A 24,945-nucleotide genomic window follows, 5' to 3' on the forward strand; every position below is an offset into this window, starting at 1 on the left:
TCTGGCATCAGGGTAGGAACTTGGGAGCAACTTTCTCCCAGGCAGAGATCATTGCTCCTATGCTGGGACCTCCCGGTTGCAGGGCTGACTGGCAGCCATTTCTGTTTGTTCCGCCATGGTGATTCCCTAAGACCCTGCCTCATCCAATTTACAACCCCACCCAAGCTGTGTGCAGCAGCTTTTGCATATGAATGGCCCATCCTTCCTTGCTCAGGCTAAAATCTCAACAAGCGCAGCTGGGTCAGGAAGCCCCAAACCTATCAATAAAAGGCTAAAGACCCAGCACCAGCACCAACCTGCCTTGCTTCATAGCAGGGCCTCATCTAGGGACTTCTAAACCCCATAAAAAGAGGAAGAATCTGCAGAGCTCTCTGGAGCTCCTGCTGGGTGGCCCCAGGCAATCGCTGACTTTGCACCTCCCTGGAGACCCAAGAGCCAGTGGACCCAGTGGCCAGTGTCAGACCATACCAGATTTCAACTCTACACATCCATAAGCAACACACTGAAGGGCAGACTCAGTGAGCATCAAAGCCCCACTGAAGCAAGTCCTGCTCCATAGGGGTGTCTCCTGCACAGCAGTTCTACTACTGTAGTCGCAGCTGGTCCTCACAGCCAATTGGCCTGGTGGTCAATTCCTCCCAGTGACACTAACAGCAATCAAGTCTCAACTACACCAAGACTGGGCTCACAGCCCACAAAGGGGTGCACCCAGAGTGCCCAGCTCAGGTGACTGGGGAGGCTGAGCCACTGGGCCCTACAGAACACCTACTACACAAGGCCATTCTACCAACTCAAGGAGACATAGCAGCTCTACCCAATACAAAGAAACAAACACAGGGAAGCAGCCAAAATGCAGAGACAAAGAAACATGTCACAAATGAAAGAACTGGAAGAAAGCAAACTACTGGATATAGAGTTCAAAACCACGGTTATAAGGTTACTCAAGAATCTTCTAGAAACCTCCAAAAAAATGGAAAAGGACCAGTCAGAAATTAAATATACACTGACTGAAATAAAGAATAATATATAGGGATTCAACAATAGAGGAGATGATTCTGAGAATCAAATCAACTATTTGAAATATGAGGAAGCAAAAAATACCCAATCAGAAGAGTAAGAAGAAAAAAGAATCCAAAAATATGAAGATAGTGTAAGGAGCCTCTGGGACAACTTCAAGTATACCAACATTCTCTTTTCTCTAACAGATGAAATCATTTGCATGTTATTTCCCTTACCCCACCTCCTGATTTTTGTTAGTTGTGTTTTTATATTGTCAAAATATAACAATTTACATTTTTTTACATTAGCCTAGTTTTCACACTTATGTAATATTCACTTTATATTTAAGTGAAGGCAGTGCTCCTCACCAGTCATTTTATTGGAGCTCCCACATTCATACGTTCTTTATTTATGTTTAAATGGTCAAGCAGTTTTTTTTTTAAGAAAGTCTGTTAAGTACTGCTAACCTTTGAGAAATTTTTTTTAATGCTTGCCTTTATTCTTGAGTGATATCTTGGCTGGAAATAATACATTTACTTCACACTTTCCTTCCTTCAGAGCTACTTTGCAGCCTTTTCTTTCCTACGTTACAGTGTTGAATGTTGCCATGAAGTAGTCTGATGTCAGCCTGAAGTTTCACCTTGTAAATGACTCACTCTCAGCCTAGAAATTTCAAAATTTTTTATTTTATTCTGGAAATATTGCTGTTGAACATTTTGTGTCCATTTTCCTAGAATACAACGAGGGGATTTTTTTAAAGATGTACTTCCTTTCCTTTCACTCTCTTGGTTTTCTTTTCTTATTTCTGTAAGATGAGCTTATTACTTCTGAGAGAAATTTCTTTCCTATTTCACTTATTTCTTCCCAAAAGCCATTTCCATTACACTGTAGCCAGAAGACAAATGATAAAGTCACCCCCTCGTTCGTCTCTCTTGATACCTTTGTCAGGATTCAGTGGACTTACCTCCATGGCTTCTGAGGAGAAGAAAGACAAGTGGCTACCTGCTCTGTGGTCTTCCATTTCATTCCCTTTGGAGTTTCCTGTTTTTCCTTTGCACTCACTTTTTTCAGGTAATGGATTAAGCCTTTTCTATTGATAATTATTTTTGAGGGGGCTCTTTAATGCTTTTTTTACCTCTCTTACACACAAAGATATTCTGTAAGGCAGTTTTATTCTTCCATCTAAACATAGATATTCCTATAATTTATAATCTCAAGCTCCCCTGATAATTCATATACTCACAAAGTTCAAGATCAGTGATTCATGGCTTCTTGTGCCCAACAGTACTCACTTCTCACTACCTAGGATCTACAGGGTGGGACAACAGTTGGTTTACAGTTGTGAGTATATGAAACAGTTTATTCTTGTATTATTATTCATTATATTATTTTTCATACGAACAACTGTAAACCTCCTTTTGTCACACCCTATACTTATTCTCTCTCTGACTCAATGTAACTTCATCTGCAACAAGAGAATAAGATCTTCCTGGCTGCACTATTGTAAGGTGGTAGCCATGAGACAAATGAGGTAATCTATATATATAAAAGCCTAAGTAACTGAACAACTGAACGACCGAAAGACCGGTCGGCTGGTTGCTATGATGCGCACTGACCACCAGGGGGCAGACGCTCAATGCAGGAGCTGCCCCTTGGTGGTCAGTGCACTCCCGCAGCCAACCTCCAAGGCAGGCCAACCGTCCACAGCCCCTCCCTCTGGCCGGCCAGTTCCCCCCCGCACCCCATCGGCCCCAATCGCTGGCCAGGCCGAGAGACCCTACCTGTGCATGAATTCGTGCACCAGGCCTCTAGTGTATCTATAATAATAAACGTGTAATATGCTAATTAGACTGGACAGCCAAATGACCTTCCAGACGTCCTTCTGGATGTCCTTCTGGACAACCTTCCAGATGAAGCTGGGGCTGCGAGGGCCAAGGCAAGCCACCATAGCTGCAAGGGCTGAGCCCCTTGCATGAATTTCATGCATCAGACCTCTAGTAGTAATATATTTCAGAAAACATTTTCACTCTTGAGAGAGAGGTTATCGTAGCTTCCACTTTCTCCTTAACATGAACTGAGTCATGTACTCAAGTATTTATTCTTTACTGTTTGGGTAACATAATGGCAAAACTAGTTACCAGATTTTTCAGATTTCATTCTCTAGGATTGTATATTACAAGAATACCTATTACAGTGGATAAATTAAAAATTCCTTCTTTTTTTTGGTGTTGTTTCTGCATAGAGACCTAAACTGTTCAAAATACCCTGAATGACATATATTCAATGATTTTTTTAAAATGGTTGATTGATTCACTTGTAACCTGAAATCCCACCATAAGGGAAGACTAAGTAGCTTAAAAACAAACAAACAAAATAAAACACTGAAGCCCAGAAAGCAATAAGTTCCTTTGTATATATTTATAATACTGTTCACATGTTTACAGAAAAGCAAAGTAACAGAAAAGATTTCTTTCTTCAGTTCTACCCCAGCTGCGCGGAAAGTGAAAAGTGAACAGCAACACACAGCAGAGGCCATATGTGCTTTACCATGTAATCAGGAAGATAAAGGACATGAATAAGTGTTACCTCTAATTCTTAAAACCAAAGGCTCTATGCTGGTTTATGATAATAATCAGAGAAGCCCACCTTAATCCTATGTCAAGTGACATTCTGCCAGCCCCTTCAGGGTCCAATAACTTTATACTTATATACAAGTAAACCTTTAACATATGTATTGATTTTTATGACTGAGCTCCTTAAGATTCTGCCAATATGGCACCTTCCTCTGGAGTCCAGGGGTTGCTTAACTTTCTTCTTCCAAGAACTTGCCCACATCTCTGTTTCTTGCTGTAGATTTTCCATCTCAGAAAGACCATGAAAGACATGCAAGTTTGCAGATACACTTACCTTCACTTTCTGAGATCAAAGGCCACTTCTTAGCAAATGTCCTTTTTCTGTTCACACCCCAGGAAGCATAGTCGCCCCACTCTCCTCAGACAGTCACAGTGAAGGCCCATTGAAAAAGCACTTTTCCAGGTCATGATATTTAGGAACTTGGAAACAGTGTTGTGACACCTCATGGTGCCATGTGAATGTAAGATCCATGTGCAGAATGAACCATAACAGTAGGACATAGGAAACTTTTGTTTAAAATGACAACATATTTGAAAGTTGGGTGTATTTTATTTACAAGTAACATTTAGATACAGAGGTTAATCAGATGTTTCCAAAGATCCCCACTATATTAGCAAAGACACATCAGAGAGGGAATATAGCGAGTTCATGTGTTTCCGCCATGTGACAGCAAGATCCAAGGCTGGTTATATCCAGAAGGCTTAGTAGACATAGTGCCAGATTACTTGCAAACTACAAGCATTGGGGTTTATACTTGATTTATGAATACTCCTAAATAATGTTCCTTAGTACCTTCATTCCTACCATCTACACTGTAGTGCTATCACATCAATGATATGCCTTCAGCTCAACTTAAACTCATTATTTGATTGTCATGAGTTCTGCTGAAAAAAGTTTATGCATAAACCTTATTTAAATTGTAACCCCTCTGCTTTCTCCCACAGCCATTCTCCTGTGAATTTATTCCAGGTGTGCATTGTGTGAGACAGTCTAGCAGAGCTTCTAAGAGATTGCTGTCATTCATGTACACTATCAATAGTATCCATTATGAAAAATGTTACACTGGAATTTTATAAATATATCTTAATATCAGTCATACTTTATATGTAAATACTTGGCTTTTTTAAAAAATCACTACCAAATATAGCCATTGATACTCTGAAACCAAAAGGTTTTTTACACAGGTAAAATTCTTCCTCTTTTCCCAGGAAATAGGATTCTAAAACTCCAGGAAGATCTGAATTATCCACTTGGGGATGAAGCAGCAGTCATACTGTTGCAATAGAGAGCTTTATTCATATACACACGTGTTACTCATTCCTGATGTGCATGGTTTTCATTATCTCAAGAAAATGATTCTAATTTATGGATGGGACAAGGGAAGTTCTTATTAGTAAGGAACTAGTGCAAATGCATAGCCTAATGGCAATGCCGCATTTATAGGCCCCAGAGATCCTTTCAAGAGCACTGCACCCAGAGTCAGACCCTAGGGTATGTCCAGGATGAAATCTACAATTCTAGTTGCTATTCATGGGGCTACTAAAGAACTGAGTCAACGACAACTTATGCATATAGATGTAATTGTCTTAATTTTGAAATGAAAAGAAGAGAAATCCATATTTCCAAAGGATTTCTGCACAGAGAATAAACACCAACTATCAAACAACTGAAACCAAAAGACTGAGATCTTAAAAAGTTTACCTGCTCCTTTTATTATATATATATATATATATATATATATATATATATATATATATATATATATATATCTTCATAAGATCCTGAGAGACTCAGTCTTAGAATTTGCCTTTGCTCAATTTGACCTTCAGTTCCATATTGAAGATTGAAACTCCAATCTTTCCCCTTTCCAGCAAGTCTTTTTAAACTATAATGAACACAGAAATTACTCAATATTACAGCAAAAAGGACTATTGGTTAAATTCACAGAAAGAATGCATAAAAGGCAGAAATCAATAGACATAATTATGTTTTTAAAAATAAATTGTGCTGCAAAACTACTTTTGCAATTACAATATCGGGTTTGGCCCCACAATGTTTAAGAGGCACTGCATTAATATAAACAGAATCATCTAACACACTTTTTCAAAACAGTGCTTCTCAGCCAGGGCTCGTATGAATTCATTCTGCCGCTGGGTGCCAATGGCACTTTTGGTTTGCTTTACTGGCAACATGTTGGCGACGCATCCTATACTAAGAGAAAGGCTAAAAGAGGAGCATATGAGAAGAGCCAAATCCACCGTGTTACTTCTTTTCATGCTTCTTGGTTAACTGCCCCACGCCCAGCTGGAAGCTGCCCCGGTTGTCACCGTCTCTCTCTTCCCTCTGCCGACTCTCCTGGGAGACTTGTCGCACAGCCTGCAGGATGGCATTCTGCACAATCTGTTTGCTGGCATTCTGCAGCCTCACCTCTTCAGGCTCGTTTCCAGTTTTCTCGCCTAGACAAAAATATGAAAGGGAGGTGAAAACAACAAAATCAATTTCAGGAACTGTGACAGGAAGGAGCAGGTAGAAAAGGTGAAAGCAGAGGGGAGACTATAAGAACATACTAGGGTGGCCCAGCTAATTGTGAGGAGCTCTCTGTAGCACATACCACTCTTGCCTCCCTTTCCAATAGAATCTGCATTTGTTTGCCCCAGCAATGCGCCCAATTTATATTCTCACCATCCCAGAATCCTCTGCTGCTAGCAGGGTAATGAGTCATAGTCTTGGCCAAGGAAACTCCTGGGAAAGTTTTTGGAAAGCGAGAGGTTCATAGGCCCTTTGGCCTTTGGCACCTCCCCTGGATGCAGACATACTGCTTGTAGGTGCTACAACCATCTAACAATAAGCATGGAGAGGAAAGCCAACATTCTGGGCATCGTTGGGAGACAAAAGGAGCCAGTTCTGAAGGCATCATTGAGCATCTGCACCAGCCCCGGATCATGTACTTTAGGATGTGTTTACGTGTGAGATCAATAAACCCCTTTTTGTTAAGTCCGCCACTATTCAGGTTTTATGTTGCTAGCACCCAAAAATATGCCTAATAGATGTGAGCTCACTGGGGCTGAAAAATAGCTTGTGATTGAATTCATATTGAATGCAACCCTGCTCCTGTAATAGCATCCCAAAGAATGAAGCTATTCATTCATCAGAATCTGTTCTCCAAGATCTAGAACAGGAGTGGGCAAACTTTTTCTATAGAGGACCAGATAGGGAATATTTGGGGCTGCTGGCCATACCACCTCTCTAAAAACCATTCAACTCTACTACTGTATCATGAGATCAGCTATAGACAATACAACAGTGAATGCATATGGCTTTGTTCCAGTAACTCTTTATTGACAAGAAAAGTAAAAAACTACGTTGCAGATTTGGCCCATGGACCAGGTTGCCAACTCATGACTTAGAATGGTGGGAATTTTCTAATTAGAAAGGCAAGGCAATATACCCAATATTGACTCTTCCCCTTCTTCCTTAGTTAAAAACACGTCAAAACCTTAATTTTATTTGACCAGCTATATAACTAGGTACAGGTAAGTTCCAATGAGTGGGAGTTTGTTTAGTGAAAATTCTGTAAAAGGTCTTTAAAAGGGAAGAGGCAGATAAAGGCCCTTTACCCTCTGCTGCCTGCAGCTCAGACACATGGTTGTCTTTCCAGGGGCTCTGGCTGACCATGAGGGAACCTTTAGAATGGAAGCCATTTTCATGGATTTGGAAGGAAAAAGTTAGAAAGTGCCTAAGATTCTAATGACCATATAAGACTATATTAGTCCTTAATTGCTAATCTCTAGGCCTCTTTTATATTAGAATAAATATATATAATTTAAGGCAGTGTTATTTTGGATTTTATTTTACAGTGCATCAAACTTATTACCAATTCATATATAGCAGAATGATCATGAATCTAACATTTGACTAAAATGCAATCGTGAAAATGTTAAAGCCCACCTGTTTATATTTATAGTGACAAATAAAATGGGCATCATTCCTTGTTCGAAATCATCTTTTCAGATGTTCCTTCTATTTAAATGCTCTGCTACCATGCAAATGTATTTTAAATTGGCAAAGGATGGTTTTCACCAGAATTGATTCATGAACAACAGAATTTATGCACCCATAAGAACATCACATAAGAGAATATTGAGTCATTCTAGAAGGCCAGACAGCTCTTATCCCTTTAGACGTATAACTGTCATTTATTCAGCATTTGCATCACTAGCACCCCCTCCTGAGGGATTTACAGACCAATAAACAAGGCAAGATGAATCTATCCAAAACTAGAAAACAATACTCATTCTCCACCCCCTTCCAAAAAAGAAAACAAAAACAGGATAAAATCAGCAATCTACACCAAACCAAACAAAGGAGTCCAGTGCTACGATATATGACAGATTAAAACTCTAAAAGCAGCAGAGAAGAATTATTTAAATATTCTCTGTAGAAAAAGAATGAATAGTAATATTAAGAGACATGAGGGCACAGCAACTAAGAATGTGCATTTTAAATACTTTAGAGTTAAGTTCAAGTTATTTTTTGTATATAGAGATTTTTATTGATTTTAGGAAGGGAGAGAGAGAGAGAGAGAGAGAGAGAGAGAGAGAGAGAGAAACATCAATGATGAGAGAGAATCATTGATCGGCTGCCTCCTACATGCCCCACACTGGGAATTGAGCCCACAACCCAGGCACGTACCCTGACCGGAAATTCAACCATGACCTCCTGGTTCATAGGTCGACACTCAACCACTGAGCAACACTGTCTGAGCAAGAGTTCAAGCCCTGACCAGTTTGGCTCAGTGGATAGAGCGTCAGTCTGCGGACTGAGGGGTCCCAGGTTCGATTCCGTCAAGGGCATGTACCTTGGTTGCGGGCACATCCCCAGTAGGGGGTGTGCAGGAGGCAGCTGATTGATGTTTCTCACTCATCGATGTTTCTAACTCTCTGTCCCTCTCCCTTCCTCTCTGTAAACAATCAATAAAATATATACATATTTAAAAAGAGTTCAAGTTCCTTCTGTCACTTATAGCCATGTGATCTCTCGCTCTCTAAGCCTGTTTGCACACCTGTAAAAAGGGCAAGCAGTACCTATTAGGATGGTTGCTAGAGAATTAAGTGACATAACAACTGTTCAGCACTTAGTGCAGTTCCTGAGCACTTAGTATCCACCATTGTGTATTGGTTGGGTTACAGATTAGGCTGTTGTAACAGAGAAACAGAACTAGAGCAGCTCACTCCAGGGAGAGATATTTATTGCTCTCTGCATAACAGCTCAGAGGTGCCCCAGTGTGTAGGGGGCTGTGCTCCACCAGGTTATCTAAGGGCTCGACTCCCTTCCATCTTCCTGCTCTGCCATTTCCTACTCCACTGGCCTTAACTGTGTGAGTAGAGCTGGTTAACTAATATGCCATTTGGGGCTGGAAGGGAGCCAAAGAGAAAATGGAGGGCAAGCAATTTCCCTCTAAAGAGTTGTCATAGAAGTTACAAGCATCACTCTGCTCATTTGCTACTGGGGGAAACTGAGTCATGTGGTGGTCACATCTAGCCACAGGGGAGGCTAGCCACAGACTGCAATGCCTGTGGCTCAGTGTGGGCCAGTCACCTGGGGCCTGAGAGGCTGGATCAAGGCGTAAGAGCTCAGCCATTTAGGAGGAGGAGACCGCCCCGGCCCCTGTCCTGGGAAGGCACTGCGGGCAGACCACGCATCGTCAGGATTGACGGTGTCCACCATAATAACCGACTGGTGCTCCTATGGCATTCATTTTAAAGGAAAAGGCATTTGCGAACGCCCTGGTGGAGACCCTTAATATAAGTACAGTGTGCAAAAGTGCATTACAGCCAACAGAAGGCAGAGCCAGCCACAGAAATCCTGCGTTTTGCCATTTACTTACATGCACTACATTTATTTGAAATTAATAAATCTAGGCCAATTGCCTGGTTTTAAATGATGCAAATGTCCTCCAGCCTAATTAGCATTTACAAGATCGTACTGGTATTTCACAAAAGATGATGAATTGATGTAATTAGCTTTAAACTCTAAATGCCCAATATAAATGCATTGAAGTCAAGATTGTGAAGTAACTAAATTTGCCTTCTGTGTCTTTCCACCTCAAATCATTACCCTCCTTCCCCCTCCCAACACCACACATGCAGGCCGCCCTGGGGTCATGCTTCCCTGTGACACCCAGCCCACCCATGGGGCCAGCCTGCCACAGACTCCCCTGAGCTCCGTGCCCTCTCCCTGCCCTTCCCAGCCTGCTCTTTCAGGTGCCATCCTCACCAGCCCAGTGGAAAGGGTCTGGGGAACTCAATTGCAATGTGGTTAATAATTGGTCTTAAGTCCTTATTTATATCATTAAAATTGTGCTGCTATCTACCATAGGAAGATCCTCCTGATAAAAATTTACATTGTTTTTCCCCTAAGAATCTAAGTGCCACTTGCCTCTATTACATTAACCCTATTACATTCCAGTGAGGTGGGTTTTAGAAAAAGTTAGCGTTCCCACTGTGAGGCAGAATCCAATTAGTGATTTTTTTCCTGGATCACACAGAGAATGCGGCAGAGGTTTTGTCATACGCACTGTCTCTCCCCATTGGGTCACTAACTATGCAAGTGCCTCTTAGGGCTCCGCCACCACTGACTGTCCACACTCTCCAACACATGGTGCTGCTGATGGGGACCACGGAGCATATTTTTATCTTCCCCGCTGATTGCTTGAAACTATAAAGACATATTATCATTCATCAATGACTAGCCTATGGAACGCAGAGAACAAGAACTAATTCTGGTCCCTTAATTAATGGAATGATAGTCTATTTTCCAGCTCTGTAACTACAGGAATTTTTCATGAAGGACCAGATGTTAGATCTCATTCATCTACGCCGATAGCTAATAAAACCATCCTGCTTGCCCTGCTGTGTCACTGAGCAAGCTCAAGTGATGTGACTTCCCAGCAACAGAGAGTCACAGCTCTGAGTCCCAATAAAACTTGAAAAGGAAAAGACAATTATAATCTAGAAATCAAGTTTTGAGTATTTTGGCCAAGAAGAGCAGAGGTAATTTTGAAAGAGAACAAATAGGGAGGACCTAACTTAGCAGCTTTCGATACCAGCCATAAAGCTGTAGTGCAGTCACGCACCACTTAACGATGGGAATGCGGTCTGAGAAAAGCACCCTCAGGGAATTTCGTCCTTGTGCAAACATTGTGGAGTGACTGACACAAACCTAGACGGCATGTCCTACTACACACATGACTATATGGCATAGCCGAGTGCTACAAGTCTGCACCTGCGGGACAGGCTCAATCAAGCACAGGAGAAAACGATGCAACAGCCATTGCGAAAAATTTGATAAATCAGGCTACATTAAACTAAGTGTGTATTGTCATGGAAACACACCACACACACACACACACACACACACACACACACACACACAGTTAAAAGGCTTATCATTTGAGGAAATTGAGGCAGGAGAAATGCTATCTTGGGAATGTTTTAAGAATTTCTTTTCTGAACACTCGGATTACAACTCCATCAAGACTGGGTTAAGAGTTCAGAGACACCCAAAAGAATGTTTTGATGACCTCGCAGGTTTCTGCAAAATTTAGCTGCAGGTTTTTCTCCTTTCATCCTGAAAGACTCGGGAAATCTAACTCCTCCCAGGTCCTAGTTTCTTGCTTCAGAATTTCCATGAAGAAGGATTTAGGAATGGCAATCAGAGAAAAGGGAAACCAAGAATTTGTTCTGAAACTGGGGTGTGCATGACACTTTACGCAGGGCTGATAAAATGCCTATTTTTCATATCCAACGGGGTGGGATGGGGATGAGGCCATTGCCCGCCTTCTGACCTTCTCTAACCGCTCACTTCTTCACAGTGGCCGTGTCACCCAGTGTCCACCCTCCCCTCCCAAAACCACCAAGCAAACCTAGCTGGCCCAAACTGTGGGCTCCTGCGTTCCTGCCCTAGGGATATGCCAGAAAGGAGTCCGGAAATCGGAAGTCAGGTATTTAAGCGACAGAAAATGTAGGCACCGTGTGAGCCTGTGTATTAAAGAGGCCATACTAGACCTGAAGAGAACACAGAACAAACCCTGGGACCCTGAGGGTGACGTACTCTTCCCACTCTCGGAGCCAGGTCTTTACCGGGACACCACCTCCCCCTCAGAGCTCTGCGGCCAGACCACCACCGCCCAGGCTGCGCCCCTGCCCGGTTCTGCAGCCCCTGCTGCCCCTTGGTGGCCACTCCTAGGGTTGCCACAGACTCAGGGACAGGACGTCCTTTGGCAGAAAGAGGGCAGCCCTGATTCCTGGAATGGGTAGTGTGTCTGTGTGTGTGTTTTTTCTGTGTGTGTGCGTGTGTGTGTGTGTGTGTGTGTGTGTGAATGTGTGAGTGTATGAGTGTGTGTGAATGTGTGGCTGTGTCAGTGTGTAAATATGTGTGTTACTATAGGGGAAATCCTTGAAATCTCCATGAGACAAAGGTGCGGTTTTATCAAACACACTTAGCACAACTAGCTCACCATGGTACTTGCTGTCTGACCACAAAACCTCACGCAGACCTTTATAGCTATGTCCTCCCAAGAGTTCAGGGGCAGCTGGGAATATAGTCCAGTGGCTTCCTGTCTCAATTCAGATGAAAATTGCTTGACCAAAATATTTAATATCTCTTAAATGTTTAACGAAATATTCTGAGTTCCTGGACAAAACTAGCCACGTGCTCTCCCTTCCTATCCACTATGGTGAGGGAGGGAGAGAGGGAGGAATTAATATTAGCTTTTTGAGTGATTTTAAATAAATGCTATAAAAAATCCTCTCACATGTCCTCCCTACAATGAAGAGCACAGCCTTCACCATCATCATCTTTCGGCTAAAGACGAATCAAATCCCAGCTGCGACAAGTCAGCAGAGAGTACACATCTATATCTGAACTACGTGATGCCTCAAAGCGCAGCCATCATCCATGGAGGATGTGAGTACAAAGCAAAACTCTCAGGAGGAGATTATGCTCTGACATAAAGTAAAACCTTTCCTACTCTCCTTGAAGAGCAGCTCCCCACCTTTTGAAAACGACTCCTCTGTAATGTCAAAATATTTCACCTATCCCCTCATGACACAATGACAAAAAGAGGCTATGAATTCAGTGATGCTTTTAGATAAATCTGAATGGTATTCATCACGACAGCCTCCACCTACATTTGAAAATTGCAGGAGTTAGAGAGATGGCATTTCCAACCACCACAGTGTGGTGCAACCCGGCGTCCCTGTCCCTTAAAACAACTCCATGGCTCCCAGGGTCTTTCTTGCTCCCACACCAGACTGCAGGTGTAGAAGCAATGAAAACCAGGTAGATGTTTTCAACTAATGCCTGACGATGGAACGCAGGCAGCAGCCAGGTGCGGTGTGGAGCAAGAACTTTTCCACCAGCTAGCCTCAAATTCTACCCCTACTCCTAGTCACCCACGAAGCATTTACTAAATGCCTCAGTGTGACGGGTTTGCACAAGATAGCCAAATCAAACTGTCACCTTCCGGAAGGATATAATGCCTAAGATTTCACACAGTTTTAAGTACGATAAACTATTTTAAGGCTTTAAAAGTTTAGCAGAGAAGATAAAGTATCAGCCCTCTCAATTTTTCAAAAGGCTCAAATATTGCAGGAAGTCACTCCCATGGGAGCCTCCTACTCAGTAAGTCCAGAGCTGGGGTAGAACTGCATGCTCAGGAGTCCTTCCCTGGACCCCCTCCTGCTGATGCCTGGTGTTCGGGCAGGCGAGGAGCTGGCAGCTAGTAACAGAGCCCAGAGATGATTTCCTTCTCTGCCCCAAATGGGAAATAAGTAAATGAATGCCATGCCCTCACTTGCTTCCTAACTGATTTTCATATTAAATCGCTGTCTTGTTATTACATCTTCTATTTGTCCTTCCACTTGCTGCCCTGACAGCAGCCCGAGTAACGTTTTTCCAATGGAAATCCAATATGTCATCCGATGGTTCAAAACCTTCCTTGGCGAGAATCATAGAAAGGCTGCTCCAATCTCTAGGCCACATAACTAGGCCAATTACCAGTTTTTAAATTTACACTATTTATATCTCTCATTTCCTATCTTCCTGGTTTTCTCCATTCTCTCCTTTTGCATCCCTGTCAGTCCCTCTGATGATCAGTTGTTAGCTCTCTCCCATAGGTTTCAAATACTTTTCAGAACAGGGTGATGTGAAAACAAGCCCCTTCACTTAGATCCAGTGACGTCCCCTGGTGGTTTGTTCCATTGGCCAACCGTTTGCCATGAACACACTCCCCAGGCATTTATAAACTCTCTGAACCCACAACTCTCAGGGGCTGAGAAGGCCCCTGTCCCAGAGGCTCTGCATGTGACCCTCTGGGCCTTTTGAGTTCACCTGCACAAGCCTCAGCTTTCCCTCCGAACACACAGGAAAACATATTCAACCATTTTGTTTAAAGCAGAGGAATGAGATGACAAGTCCATGTTGCTTCACCTACAAATTGGACAAAGAAATACAAAACTCCTTCTTCAACCATGAGTTTCCTTGGGCAAAATTCTAGTATAGAAGATAAAGATAAAGGCTTTTCTGTTATTATACCTTTTTTATATAACCATGAGGATCTTGGCTCCCTTTTCAGTGTTGGGGTTAATTAGAAAAAGAGCACAGGTGGCTGGAAATAGAAAAGGAAGTGAAGAACACGATCAGATGTTTTATGGGAGTTTCTTTTAGTGATATTTCAGATGGGAAAAGAAACTGAAGGAAAATAAACCCAGACTTTAGAAGCGTCTGTTACAGCTATGCAACAGGAGAGTAATTTCACCTGTCTCAACCTGTGTCTTAGAGCTTTGGCTGCCAGCATCAAAACTCCAAGTCAGAGCACAGCAAGTAGACTGTGCATTTGCTCTAAGAGTCAGATATGGAAAAAGAAATGAGGGAGGGAAGGAGAGATGGAGGCAGGGAGGAAAAGAAAAACAGTATCTCTGAGAATGCAAATTAAAATCAAATTGCATGCATCTAATTAACAGGTAATCATGCCTTTAAAAGTTTCTAGCAAGCAAGCTGTAATAAATATAAATTCATTATACAAGACACATTATAAGCAGTTTAAGATGCAAACGTTTACATTGATATACTCTTTAGAGTGACAGGTGGGTCTCATCTCCAGGGGATCAGGATTCACAGCAATCTAGGCAACCCCCTGCTCTGAGTGCTCTCTCTGCCCTTGTCCTGGAGGGCGGGGCCTGCCAGAGAAGACACATGATACATGGAGTCATTCAAATGTTTATTGAGCATCAACTATGTCCGGGCAATGTGCTAGGCATTAGGGGTACTGAGATAATTCACATCTCCTGGTCTTCACGACGTTCACAGAAGGCACAGGATATGATATGGTTCTATGAGCCTCTTAACCCCCTAGCCTACTTTAATCATCTTTCAAATCACAATACAGTGGGGCCTTGACTTACGAGTGTCCCGACTAATGAGTTTTTTGAGATACCAGATGTCTCTCTTTTGAGATACCAGCTGTTTCTCGGCTGATTTTTTTGCATTGAGTTGATAGAGTAATTTGAGTTAACAAGCTCCTTAATGAGCTCCTTAATGAGCTTGATCTCGGAACGAATTAAGAATTAAACTCGTAAGTCAAGGCCCCACTGTAGTAAATCCTTCCAAGGTATATCTTATAGGATAAATATAAAGATAAAAATTTATAAGAAATATTCAAATGCTATGAAGAGTTGAATCTGATATATACATATTTATATAGTTCCATGAGTTCAAAATTCTCATTTCACACACATTTCTCTTTAGAAAGACCTGACATCAGCACTATTAACTTCTAGGGTGTAAAGAGGGAAGGGCTCGTCTGTCACAGCACAGGTGGTAGAGAGCAGAGAAAGGGAAAAAGCAATAAAGAGGATGATCTGTTACAGGAAAGGTGGGATCTTCGTGACAGAGCTCAGGCAGGTCATTGAGCATCTGGTTGGTTTGTGGTTCTCAACATCTGGCATCATAAGAACCACCGAGGATCCAGAGTGACAATGAAGACTGCATAGGAAGCGGCTCTTGAATGTACATATTTAGCTGTGGCCGCAGATAATTCTGATGCATGTTTCAGATGGGCCGCCCTTTTATTTAAAACTCACCTTCAGTCTATACCCACAGAGCATGAGGAAATTCAGTGACTAAGTGACCATTTCACAGTTTATTTAATTAATGGGACAATCAAGCAAATGATTCAAGCCACAAAGTGCAAGGTGCACCTCCTCCATTTACTGAATTAGCTAATTGCTAAATCTGACTGTACTCTGGGAAACACTAATCAGCCATTAATCTTCAGCAAGGTTTTAACCATTCACTTTAAATTCTGGCTGTTACTTTATCTACCCACTCTCCCGGTCGCAAACCTGGGTTATGGAGACTAGTATCATTTCCAGGGTCTTCCTCTTTCATTATATAGTTAAATCTGTCGAAGGACTCAGGTTTGTGGACAATATAAGAAACAACCTTTTGTTGAGGGGAAATGGAAATGAGAAGTTCTTACCTGTGGAAAAATTTCCTCTCTTATAAATGCTTTTTAATTCTCTGTATGCTAAAGACGTGCTGTATTCTTGGCAGCCTTCAAGCTATTTTTTTCAATACTTGATTGCAGTTAATAGGTGTGAATTCCAGGAAGTAAGAAAATTAGAAGATACACTTCTAAATCTCACAAGGCATTAACAGGTAGAACATTTGCAATGATGAAAAAGAAATGTTGGCAGTTAATGTTATCAGTATGTGTGTTCAGAAGACTGAACAATATGATCCATCTGGTATACTTATGCGAGTCACATAATGTACTAGGCAGTTTATTTTAAAAATTCAGTAATACAACAATTATCCCTTTTTAGAAAACTGGGGGGGGGGGGGGCTGCAATTCGATCATCACACATTTGAAAATACATCATAGGCAAATATTGTGCCTGTATTTCGAAAATATTCTTTGTGTGCAGAAAATCTAGAGCAAGGTGAAAAAAAAAGGGACAGTGAAAATAAAACCCAGCTCATATTTGAATTTAAAATGCACATGAAAATAATTTGATATAAAATCATGTAACCCCAGGGGAAGCAATAAATTAATTCATAGCATGATAAAGGATAAAAAATATGGTCTATCGTGCCCACTATTATTACAAAGTTCATTTGCTTTAACAGACTGAAATTCAGTGAAGTAGAGGAATAAGAAATACACTGCTTGTGATTTGAGGTAGGGTTAACATAATTTAGAGCCACTAGTGGATTGCAGACATATGACAATTTTGTATTTATTTTTTCAAATGATTTTTTTATTAACGGAATAAAATACCTCAGGGAAAAGCGAATAAGAAGTGTGTATCTAACTTCAACTTTATTATCTCCAATCCAATAAACTCAACTGCTTCACACAGAGATAAGAAGGTCAAGGTCATATAATATGATGAGCCAGAAGGCCCCATTCCTGCCAGGAACACAGATACATCTCTCAGCCATGTAAGCTTTCTTCAATGTATCCCCAGTGGCCATAGGGAAAGGGGTGTTTGAAGGTGAGTAGTATAACAAAACTTCACCACATTTGAAAACATTTACAGCACCTGCCTTCCAAGTAATACATAGTACATTAGTCTCATCCTTTGTACAAAGGACAGCTCATAACATTTATATCACCCATGTATAACATACAACTTGGTACAATATGCATTCCCAGTGGTGATGGGTAAGATAAATTGCTACATCACTGGTCTTTTGGATAGATATTAAAGAGTTGGAGTAAAAATCATTAATTTTTATTCTATTATGTCTAAAGATAACAAAATTTTTGAGTCAATTTTCACCTTTCTAGCCCATTCATTGAATAATTTTCAATTCACCTTTTCATTTCTGGTTGTATACAACTGGTGTCTCGCTTGTTTACTCCAATTTGCCAGCAAGATAGGTTGTAGAGCGTGAAAACTAACGAGAAAATATGAGTCAGTACAAGTGCCCATTAGAAAAGAAAGATGAACCCAGAAAAACATCAAAACACTCTATTGAAATGTTTCACCCTGTGTGTTCTGCTTATCAAGGGAGATGTCATCCAAGGCTTTAACTGGTGCCTGTAAAGGCAGATAAAATGGGCCATCAGCTGCTGGTTTTATCTCACACTCAGCTCATAACAGGAGATACCAAGGCCTGCTTGGCAGACACCTGTCGACACTTCAAGGGTGGTAGGAAATGATGAGAAAGGAAGGTGCAAAAAATAACAGCAGCCAGGACAAAGCACTTCACTTCATGAGCTCTGTCTCCTCTCTGCAATTGTAATGAACTTAAACCCCTAAAGTCAGTATGAGAATAACAACACTCTGGGCTCACACCCAGCTTTCAAAGAAAGCAGAAATGAGACTTTTTGAAGACACTTGGAACGCTAAGTGTTCTGATCTGTGCACTTGTGCTACCTTCATGCTGTCCCTAAATTGGGTAAAAGGGAGCTCTACCTACACTGAGTGGAACCCTGCAAAGATAAGAATAGATGCAAACTGGCCTCTCTAAGTGAGCGAGGTGTAACACAAGAAGAACAGACATAGGCCTCATGTCTCACCATTCCTCTTTCTAAGACCAGCACTGCCAGCCCTTCCTGTGACTTGTGAGGTTGGCTATCAACCCTCAGGAACCTTCACCACACAGTGCTCCAAGCGGCCTTTGCCAGTCGTCCTCATAGAAAGCATTTTGCGGTTCCCAGATGGCAGACCCACACTGGGCTTGGGTAAAGGTCTGGACTTGCAGCCAGCTTCACCCTAACCTACTAAGTAACTTCGAAAAATCACTTGACCTGTCTGGCTTCAAGCTTCCTTTTCTAAAAAGAAAAATTCCTCTAATATTCAATGTTCTATAAAGTGCTTATCATTATTATGATAAGCTATTATTTTCATAGCTTTTAAACTATCTGATTTCAGCAAATTAACTAAAATATAGACAATACCCAGAAAGATGATAGGCATCTACCAGTAAGAAGGTTCCCTGAACTAAATATAAATTACCTAAGTGTCATGTGTTCGTCAATGTGTAAACCCCCCTCGAATTCATTATTGTAGTACTGATTATGGGTAGGACTTAAAATGCTCACATCTTATAGCAATACATTTGGATCCCCTGTTCGGTGCTGCTTCATGGAACAAGGCACCATTTTGTGTCCCAAAATCTGATTCTCAGGACCAGCACAATATTTCTACATATTTCATCAAATAAGAACCATATTCAAACCACATGCCAAGATAAACACACACAAAAAGACAAACACTGTTGATAAAAATTAATTCCAGATAAACTGTTTAACATGGATAGAAAGAGGGTAACAACCTGATTACATTCTTGGCTCCTATTTCATCAATTCTCAGAATGACATTTGAAATTGTTTTCTCACAAGTTGACAGAGCACAACTTAAGGTGGCAAGACTTAATCACAGTAGGCATCTTGAGTAATTCTAAACCAGAGTTCACAAAAACATGTGAGCATCTGTTTCCTTTGAATATGTTTCTGCTCCTAAAGACACATCTTCCATAATGTCTTTCACCATCTGCAAAACACTGCACACGATTGGCTTGGGGGACAGGGACTCGCAATTGGCTCCGCTAACATCCATAGATGTGCTAATTATTAAAAATGCCCCCCTTGGCTATCATATTTAAAAAGGAAATGAATTAAGTGATACAGAAAGAACATTACATATGATTTTCATTCCTGCAGAGTAAAATGTTTTTAAAATTATGTAACAACTAAGGCAGTGTGACCCTAGCACAGAAAAACAGACAGATGGACAAATGGAACAGGTTAGAAAGGGTGGTACCTCGCATTTGATGAAGATGATAGTTCAAAAGATAGTTCAAAAGGTACTGAGGAAATTAGATGTCTTTTAAAATTTTTTAATCTATAACTCCAGATGGAGAAAAAAATGGTGAATGTTTTTCAAAATAAAGAACATGCACTAGATACACTAAAATAAATGTATAAGGCTGGGGAGAAAAGTGGCACTGAGGCTGAAGGATGAAAGAACAAAATAACAAACAGGGACTCTGCATGGACCAGTGATGATAGCGTGCCATGAACTGAGAAATGTTATTAGTTAAATTCAGCACATTTGAGTCCAAAAAGAAAGAAAAAAAGAAGAAAGGGAGGAAAAGAGAATGAAAAATATATAGTGAATGTATATCTGGTCTTGGAGAGAAAAAGTCCATCAAATAGCACCAATTATCACAAAAGTCCACAAAGAAGGTGATAAAATTTACTACACTACAATAAAATCTTCAGTACATCAAATAAAACACAAATAATTTTTAAAAGGCAATCAACTAGGAAAAAATATTTGCTATATATTTGAAAAAGGGTTATCTTAATATGTAGATATGTCTTTCAAATTGATAATAGCCCCCAATATAAACATGAGTTCATTATAATGAACACTTTATAAAAGAAATAGTCATAATGATCAACTAAGCACAAGCATTAACCTGTGTACCTTCCACTGTATAAATATCCAAAAAGGAATAAACCCACAGCCATGACAAGAAAAAAAAAATGGGACAAAGGGAACCAATGAAGAGAGATATCTACAAATTTCTGGAAGAAAAAAATCACATAGGATTGAGTAGAAATAGGAAATAAAAAAAAAAGCCACAGCCTGGAATATACTAGAAAGTGGCATTCAGTCAGCCTAAGAGAACAGAGAGACTCTGGGATCAGAATCTGCTGTATTGTGGAGCAGATGTAAGAAGCAGGATTCAACTCAGGTAGGATGTTCAAAAGGCAAGAGTAATATGTGTTCATCCTCCTTTTTCAAGATAAAAACTATCCTCATCCAGAATACAAAAAAAAAAAAAAAAAATGATAGGATGCCTTCCGCCCCAGGCAAAAGTAAGCCAATAATAATAATAATAATAATAATAATAATAATAAATTGATGGCTATTCTCTCCCTCATGGCCACAAAATATCTGCAATAGATTCAGGCATCACATCCTCATAAAACAGAACATGGACTCCTTCTTCCTTGTGACTGTTTCTAAGAGCTAGAAACGTCTTTGCCAATTTTATGGAATTAGCTCACATGATTGTGGGAGCTGGGAAGTCAGAAATCTACAGGCAGGCAGCAGGCTAGAAACCTGGGGAAGAGTTGATGTTGCAGCATTGAGTCCAAAGGCAGACTAGAGAAAGAATTCCTTTTTCATCAGGGAACCTCCATCTTTTATTTTAAGGCCTTCTACTGATTAGATGAGGCCCACTCATATTATGGAGCATTATTTGCTATATTCAAAGTGTACTGATTTAAAAGTTACTCACACCTAAAAAAATACTTTCCCAGGAACATCTAGACTAGTGTTTAACCAAAATTGAGTCAGCATTGCCTGGCGAAGTTGACAGAGAATTAATCATCACAGGAGGGTTAGGTGAAATTCACAGAGGGATGGCAAAAATATAAAGTTTTATAATAAACTATATACATAATTCTATAGGAAAGAAGTGAATACACTCTGGTGAAAACCTGCTGAATTGACTATATACCATGACAGGCAATGCCCAGCAATTACAGTTACTCTTCACCTCAGCCTCTCAATCCTGTACTGGCCCAGAATTCTATTACCTGTAACCATTGGAAATTTTACATGAGCACAATTATAGTTGTATACAAGACTGTCACACATTCTGTATTACTAATTCGCACATTTGGGATATTAAAAAATATTCTAATTTTTAACAAAAATAGTGCTTATTTTGCATTATGTGGTAAATATGTAGTACTAGCAATTTGGGCAGAATTCAATCTGATCCGATTAATTACAAAGGCAAAAAACGCAACTGAACACAAACATGCTACAAGTTACTGAAAAGACCTGTTTCCTTTTATAATCAGGTCTATAGTCAAATAAGGTTCCAAGGATCTCTGGGGACAGAGCATTCATTACTCAACTTAATTAACTATTTAGAGGTCTATTTCCCTGCTTGCCCACTCTGTAAGTTTCCATACTTCGGAGTCTGACCTTAAGTGACATCACAATGTGGCTGCATCACCCCAGTTCTTTCGCTGGATGGCTGAGCAAGTTAACCTCTTGGTTTCTATTTCCTTATGTTTAAATTAGAGGTTGAATTGGCAACTCTTGAATTCTGAGTCTGCTCATCAAAGTATTCATACAGTCCCCTAGCATATTTTAAATGTTCAATCATAACAACAGCACACTCATATTTAAACATTTTATGTATGAAATGACTCATTGAATCATCATGAAAACCATATTAAGTAGAAACTTGTATCTGTTCTTATCCCATGTCCTCAGAACCTTGCCTCACTCATCAAGTTGTGTGAGCATTTGTGACTGCCTCATTAATAGAATATGGTAGAGGGGGCGTGACATGACTTCTAAGGTTAGGCATACAGATTCCACTGGCGTTTTCTCCCTTACGGCAGTCATCTCAGAACCCAGCCACTATACTGTACGGAGACTCAAGCCACAAGGAGAGGCTACATATAGTGTTCCAACTGACAGCACCCAGTGGAGATCTTATCTAACAGCTAGAATCAACCATCAGTTATGAAAGTGAATGGGTCTTCAGATGATTTCAGCCCCCAACATTCAAGTAATTCCCACTGATGCCAAGTGGAACAGAGACCAGCTAACCTTGCCACGCAGCCCCACCTCAAATTGAAGAATCATGACAAAATACAAGCCACTAAGTTTTGTGGTGGTTTGTTCTGTAGTAATAGATAATCAGGACAAGGCTAGTAGTGTTTTATCCTCAGTTTATCCATGGGGAAACTGAGGCAAAGCGAGACGATGTAAATTACCCAAGGTCACACAGCGTGGAAGCAGAATTGGAACCCAGCAGTCTAACTCCAGGGAGTGAGCCCTTGGACACTATGCTATACTCCATTTAATAAGCAACTGACAGAATTATTAGTCCTTGATTCACAGCCCTGCTTATTCCTTGTGATATTTCATAGTGCGTCTTACCTAACTAAATTATTTAATATGTTGTATATTTTATATAATTGGTATATCATTATACGTATTTTCCCCCCAAGAAGTCATGCTACCACCCAGCCAGCATGGCTCAGTGGTTGAGCATCTACCTATGAACCAGAAGGTTGTAGTTCGATTCCCCATCAGGGCATATACCCGGGTTGCGAGCTTGATCCCCAGTGTGGGGTGTGCAGAAGGCTGCCTATCGATGATTCTCTCTCATCATTGATGTTTCTGTCTCTCTCCCTCTCCCTTCCTCTCTGAAATCAATAAAAAATATTTTTTTTCAATTTCATAATATTATTTCTTTAATTTGAAGCTCATTATCATATTGTTTTTTTAATTAAATCTTTATTGATCAGATTATTACACTTGTTCCTCTTTGTTTCCCCCCCCATAACTCCCCTCCTCCCAGTTCCCGCCCCACCCTCCGCCCTCACTCCCCACCCACTGTCCTCATCCATAGGTGCACGATTTTTGTCCAGTCTCTTCCCACATCTCCCACACCCCTTTCCCCCCCCAAGAATAGTCAGTCCATTCCCTTTCTATGTCCCTGATTCTATTATAATCAACAGTTCATTCTGTTCATCAGATTATTTATTCACTTGATTCTTAGATTCACTTGTTGATAGATGCATATTTGTTGTTCATAATTTGTATCTTTACCTTTTTCTTCCTCTTCCTCTTCTTAAAGGATACCTTTCAGCATTTCATATAATCCTGGTTTGGTGGTGATGAACTCCTTTAGCTTTTCCTTATCTGTGAAGCTCTTTATCTGACCTTCACTTCTGAATGATAGCTTTGCTGGATAAAGTAATCTTGGTTGTAGGTTCTTGGTATTCATCACTTTGAATATTTCTTGCCACTCCCTTCTGGCCTGCAAAGTTTCTGTTGAGAAATCAGCTGACAGTCGTATGGGTATTCCCTTGTAGGTAACTGAGTTTCTTTCTCTTGCTGTTTTTAAGATTCTCTCTTTATCTTTTGCTCTTGGCATTTTAATTATGATGTGTCTTGGTGTGGTCCTCTTTGGATTCCTTTTGTTTGGGGTTCTCCGCGCTTCTTGGACCTGTAAGTCCATTTCTTTCACCAGGTGGGGGAAGTTTTCTGTCATTATTTCTTCAAATAGGTTTTCAATATCTTGCTCTCTCTCATCTTCTGGCACCCCTATAATTCTGATGTTGGTACGGTTGAAGCTGTCCCAGAGGCTCCTTACACTATCCTCGCATTTTTGGATTCTTTTTTCATTTTGCTTTTCCGGTTGGATGTTTTTTGCTTCCTCGCATTTCAAATCATTGACTTGATTCTTGCGCTCCTCTGGTCTGCTGTCGGGCGTCTGTATAATATTCGTTATTTCAGTCCGTGTATGCTTAATTTCTAGTTGGTTCCCCAATATAAGATCGAGGGTCTTATTAGTTTTCGTGTAGATCTCATTAAGTTTATCGGCAGCTTCTAAACAGTGCTTGAGAGACCTTAAAAGTGTGGTTCTGAACTCTATATCTCCCATTGACAATTTTGTCCTGTTTCTTTGTCTCCGCATTTTGTTATGCTTCCTTGGTGCACCCCCTAGTGGTCTTTGTTCGCAGTCTTATAGTTAAATCTTGATTGTTGTAGCTAATTCCAGGGAGGGTTTGACCTCCAGGCCAAGTGGCTATGAGAATCAGCTGTGTCAGCAGTGAGAGAACTTCTGTCCTCTAGGGAGGTGGTAATCTAGCCTTTGCCTGCGGCTATCCGGCAAATGCCTCTGTGCAGGGCTTGGGCGGGGCGGGTCGCACAGGATCAACAGGGTGGGCCGGAGAGAGCAGTTATGGCGGCTCTCAGTCCTGTCCCCAGGGGCTCTGCCTCTCTGAGTCCCAGCACCCGCTGCAAAGATCGGAGAGAAAGCTGCACTCGCTCTGACCGAAGCCAGACAGTCCCGCTTCTCCCGTTTGAGTCTGGGTCCCTAAAGACTCGCCTGTATCTGGAGCTCAGAGTCTGCGACTCCCTCCCAATTGAAAACGCCAACCGCGCCCTCCGCCGCCAGCCCGCTCCGCACACTCCGCACCTCAGAATTTGACTTCAGCACTGCGCCTCCTCTGAGTGTCCGTATGCGTTTCTCTTTCCTCCTGGTTGTAGGACTTCCACTCAGCCAGCGTTCCTGTGGTTCTGGGTGATGTCCCTTCCGTTTTTTGGTTTCACTTTTGAAGTAGTTGTTCAAAGCAGGAAACTCCGGCGTTAACCTATGCCGCCATCTTGGTTCGAAATCAATAAAAAATATTTTTTAAAGAAATCATGTGCCCTAACCGGTTTGGCTCAGTGGATAGAGCATCGACCT

At 41.1% G+C, this 24,945-nt stretch overlaps 1 protein-coding gene across 1 annotated transcript in view; it reads right to left on the reverse strand.

Annotated features, from left to right (window-relative positions):
• Window positions 1-5,396: 5,396 nt before the first annotated feature.
• AKAIN1 (A-kinase anchor inhibitor 1) overlaps window positions 5,397-24,945 on the reverse strand; it is a 31,128-nt gene continuing 11,579 nt past the window's right edge. The window contains exon 2 of the mRNA XM_059706545.1: window positions 5,397-6,089. Within this exon, the coding sequence (XP_059562528.1) occupies window positions 5,896-6,089 (194 nt within the window). The 3' untranslated portion in view covers window positions 5,397-5,895. The remainder of the gene's footprint in view (window positions 6,090-24,945) is intronic.

The sequence above is a fragment of the Myotis daubentonii genome, chromosome 8 (assembly GCF_963259705.1).
Source record: "Myotis daubentonii chromosome 8, mMyoDau2.1, whole genome shotgun sequence".
In the NCBI taxonomy this organism is placed as follows: Eukaryota; Metazoa; Chordata; class Mammalia; order Chiroptera; family Vespertilionidae; genus Myotis; species Myotis daubentonii.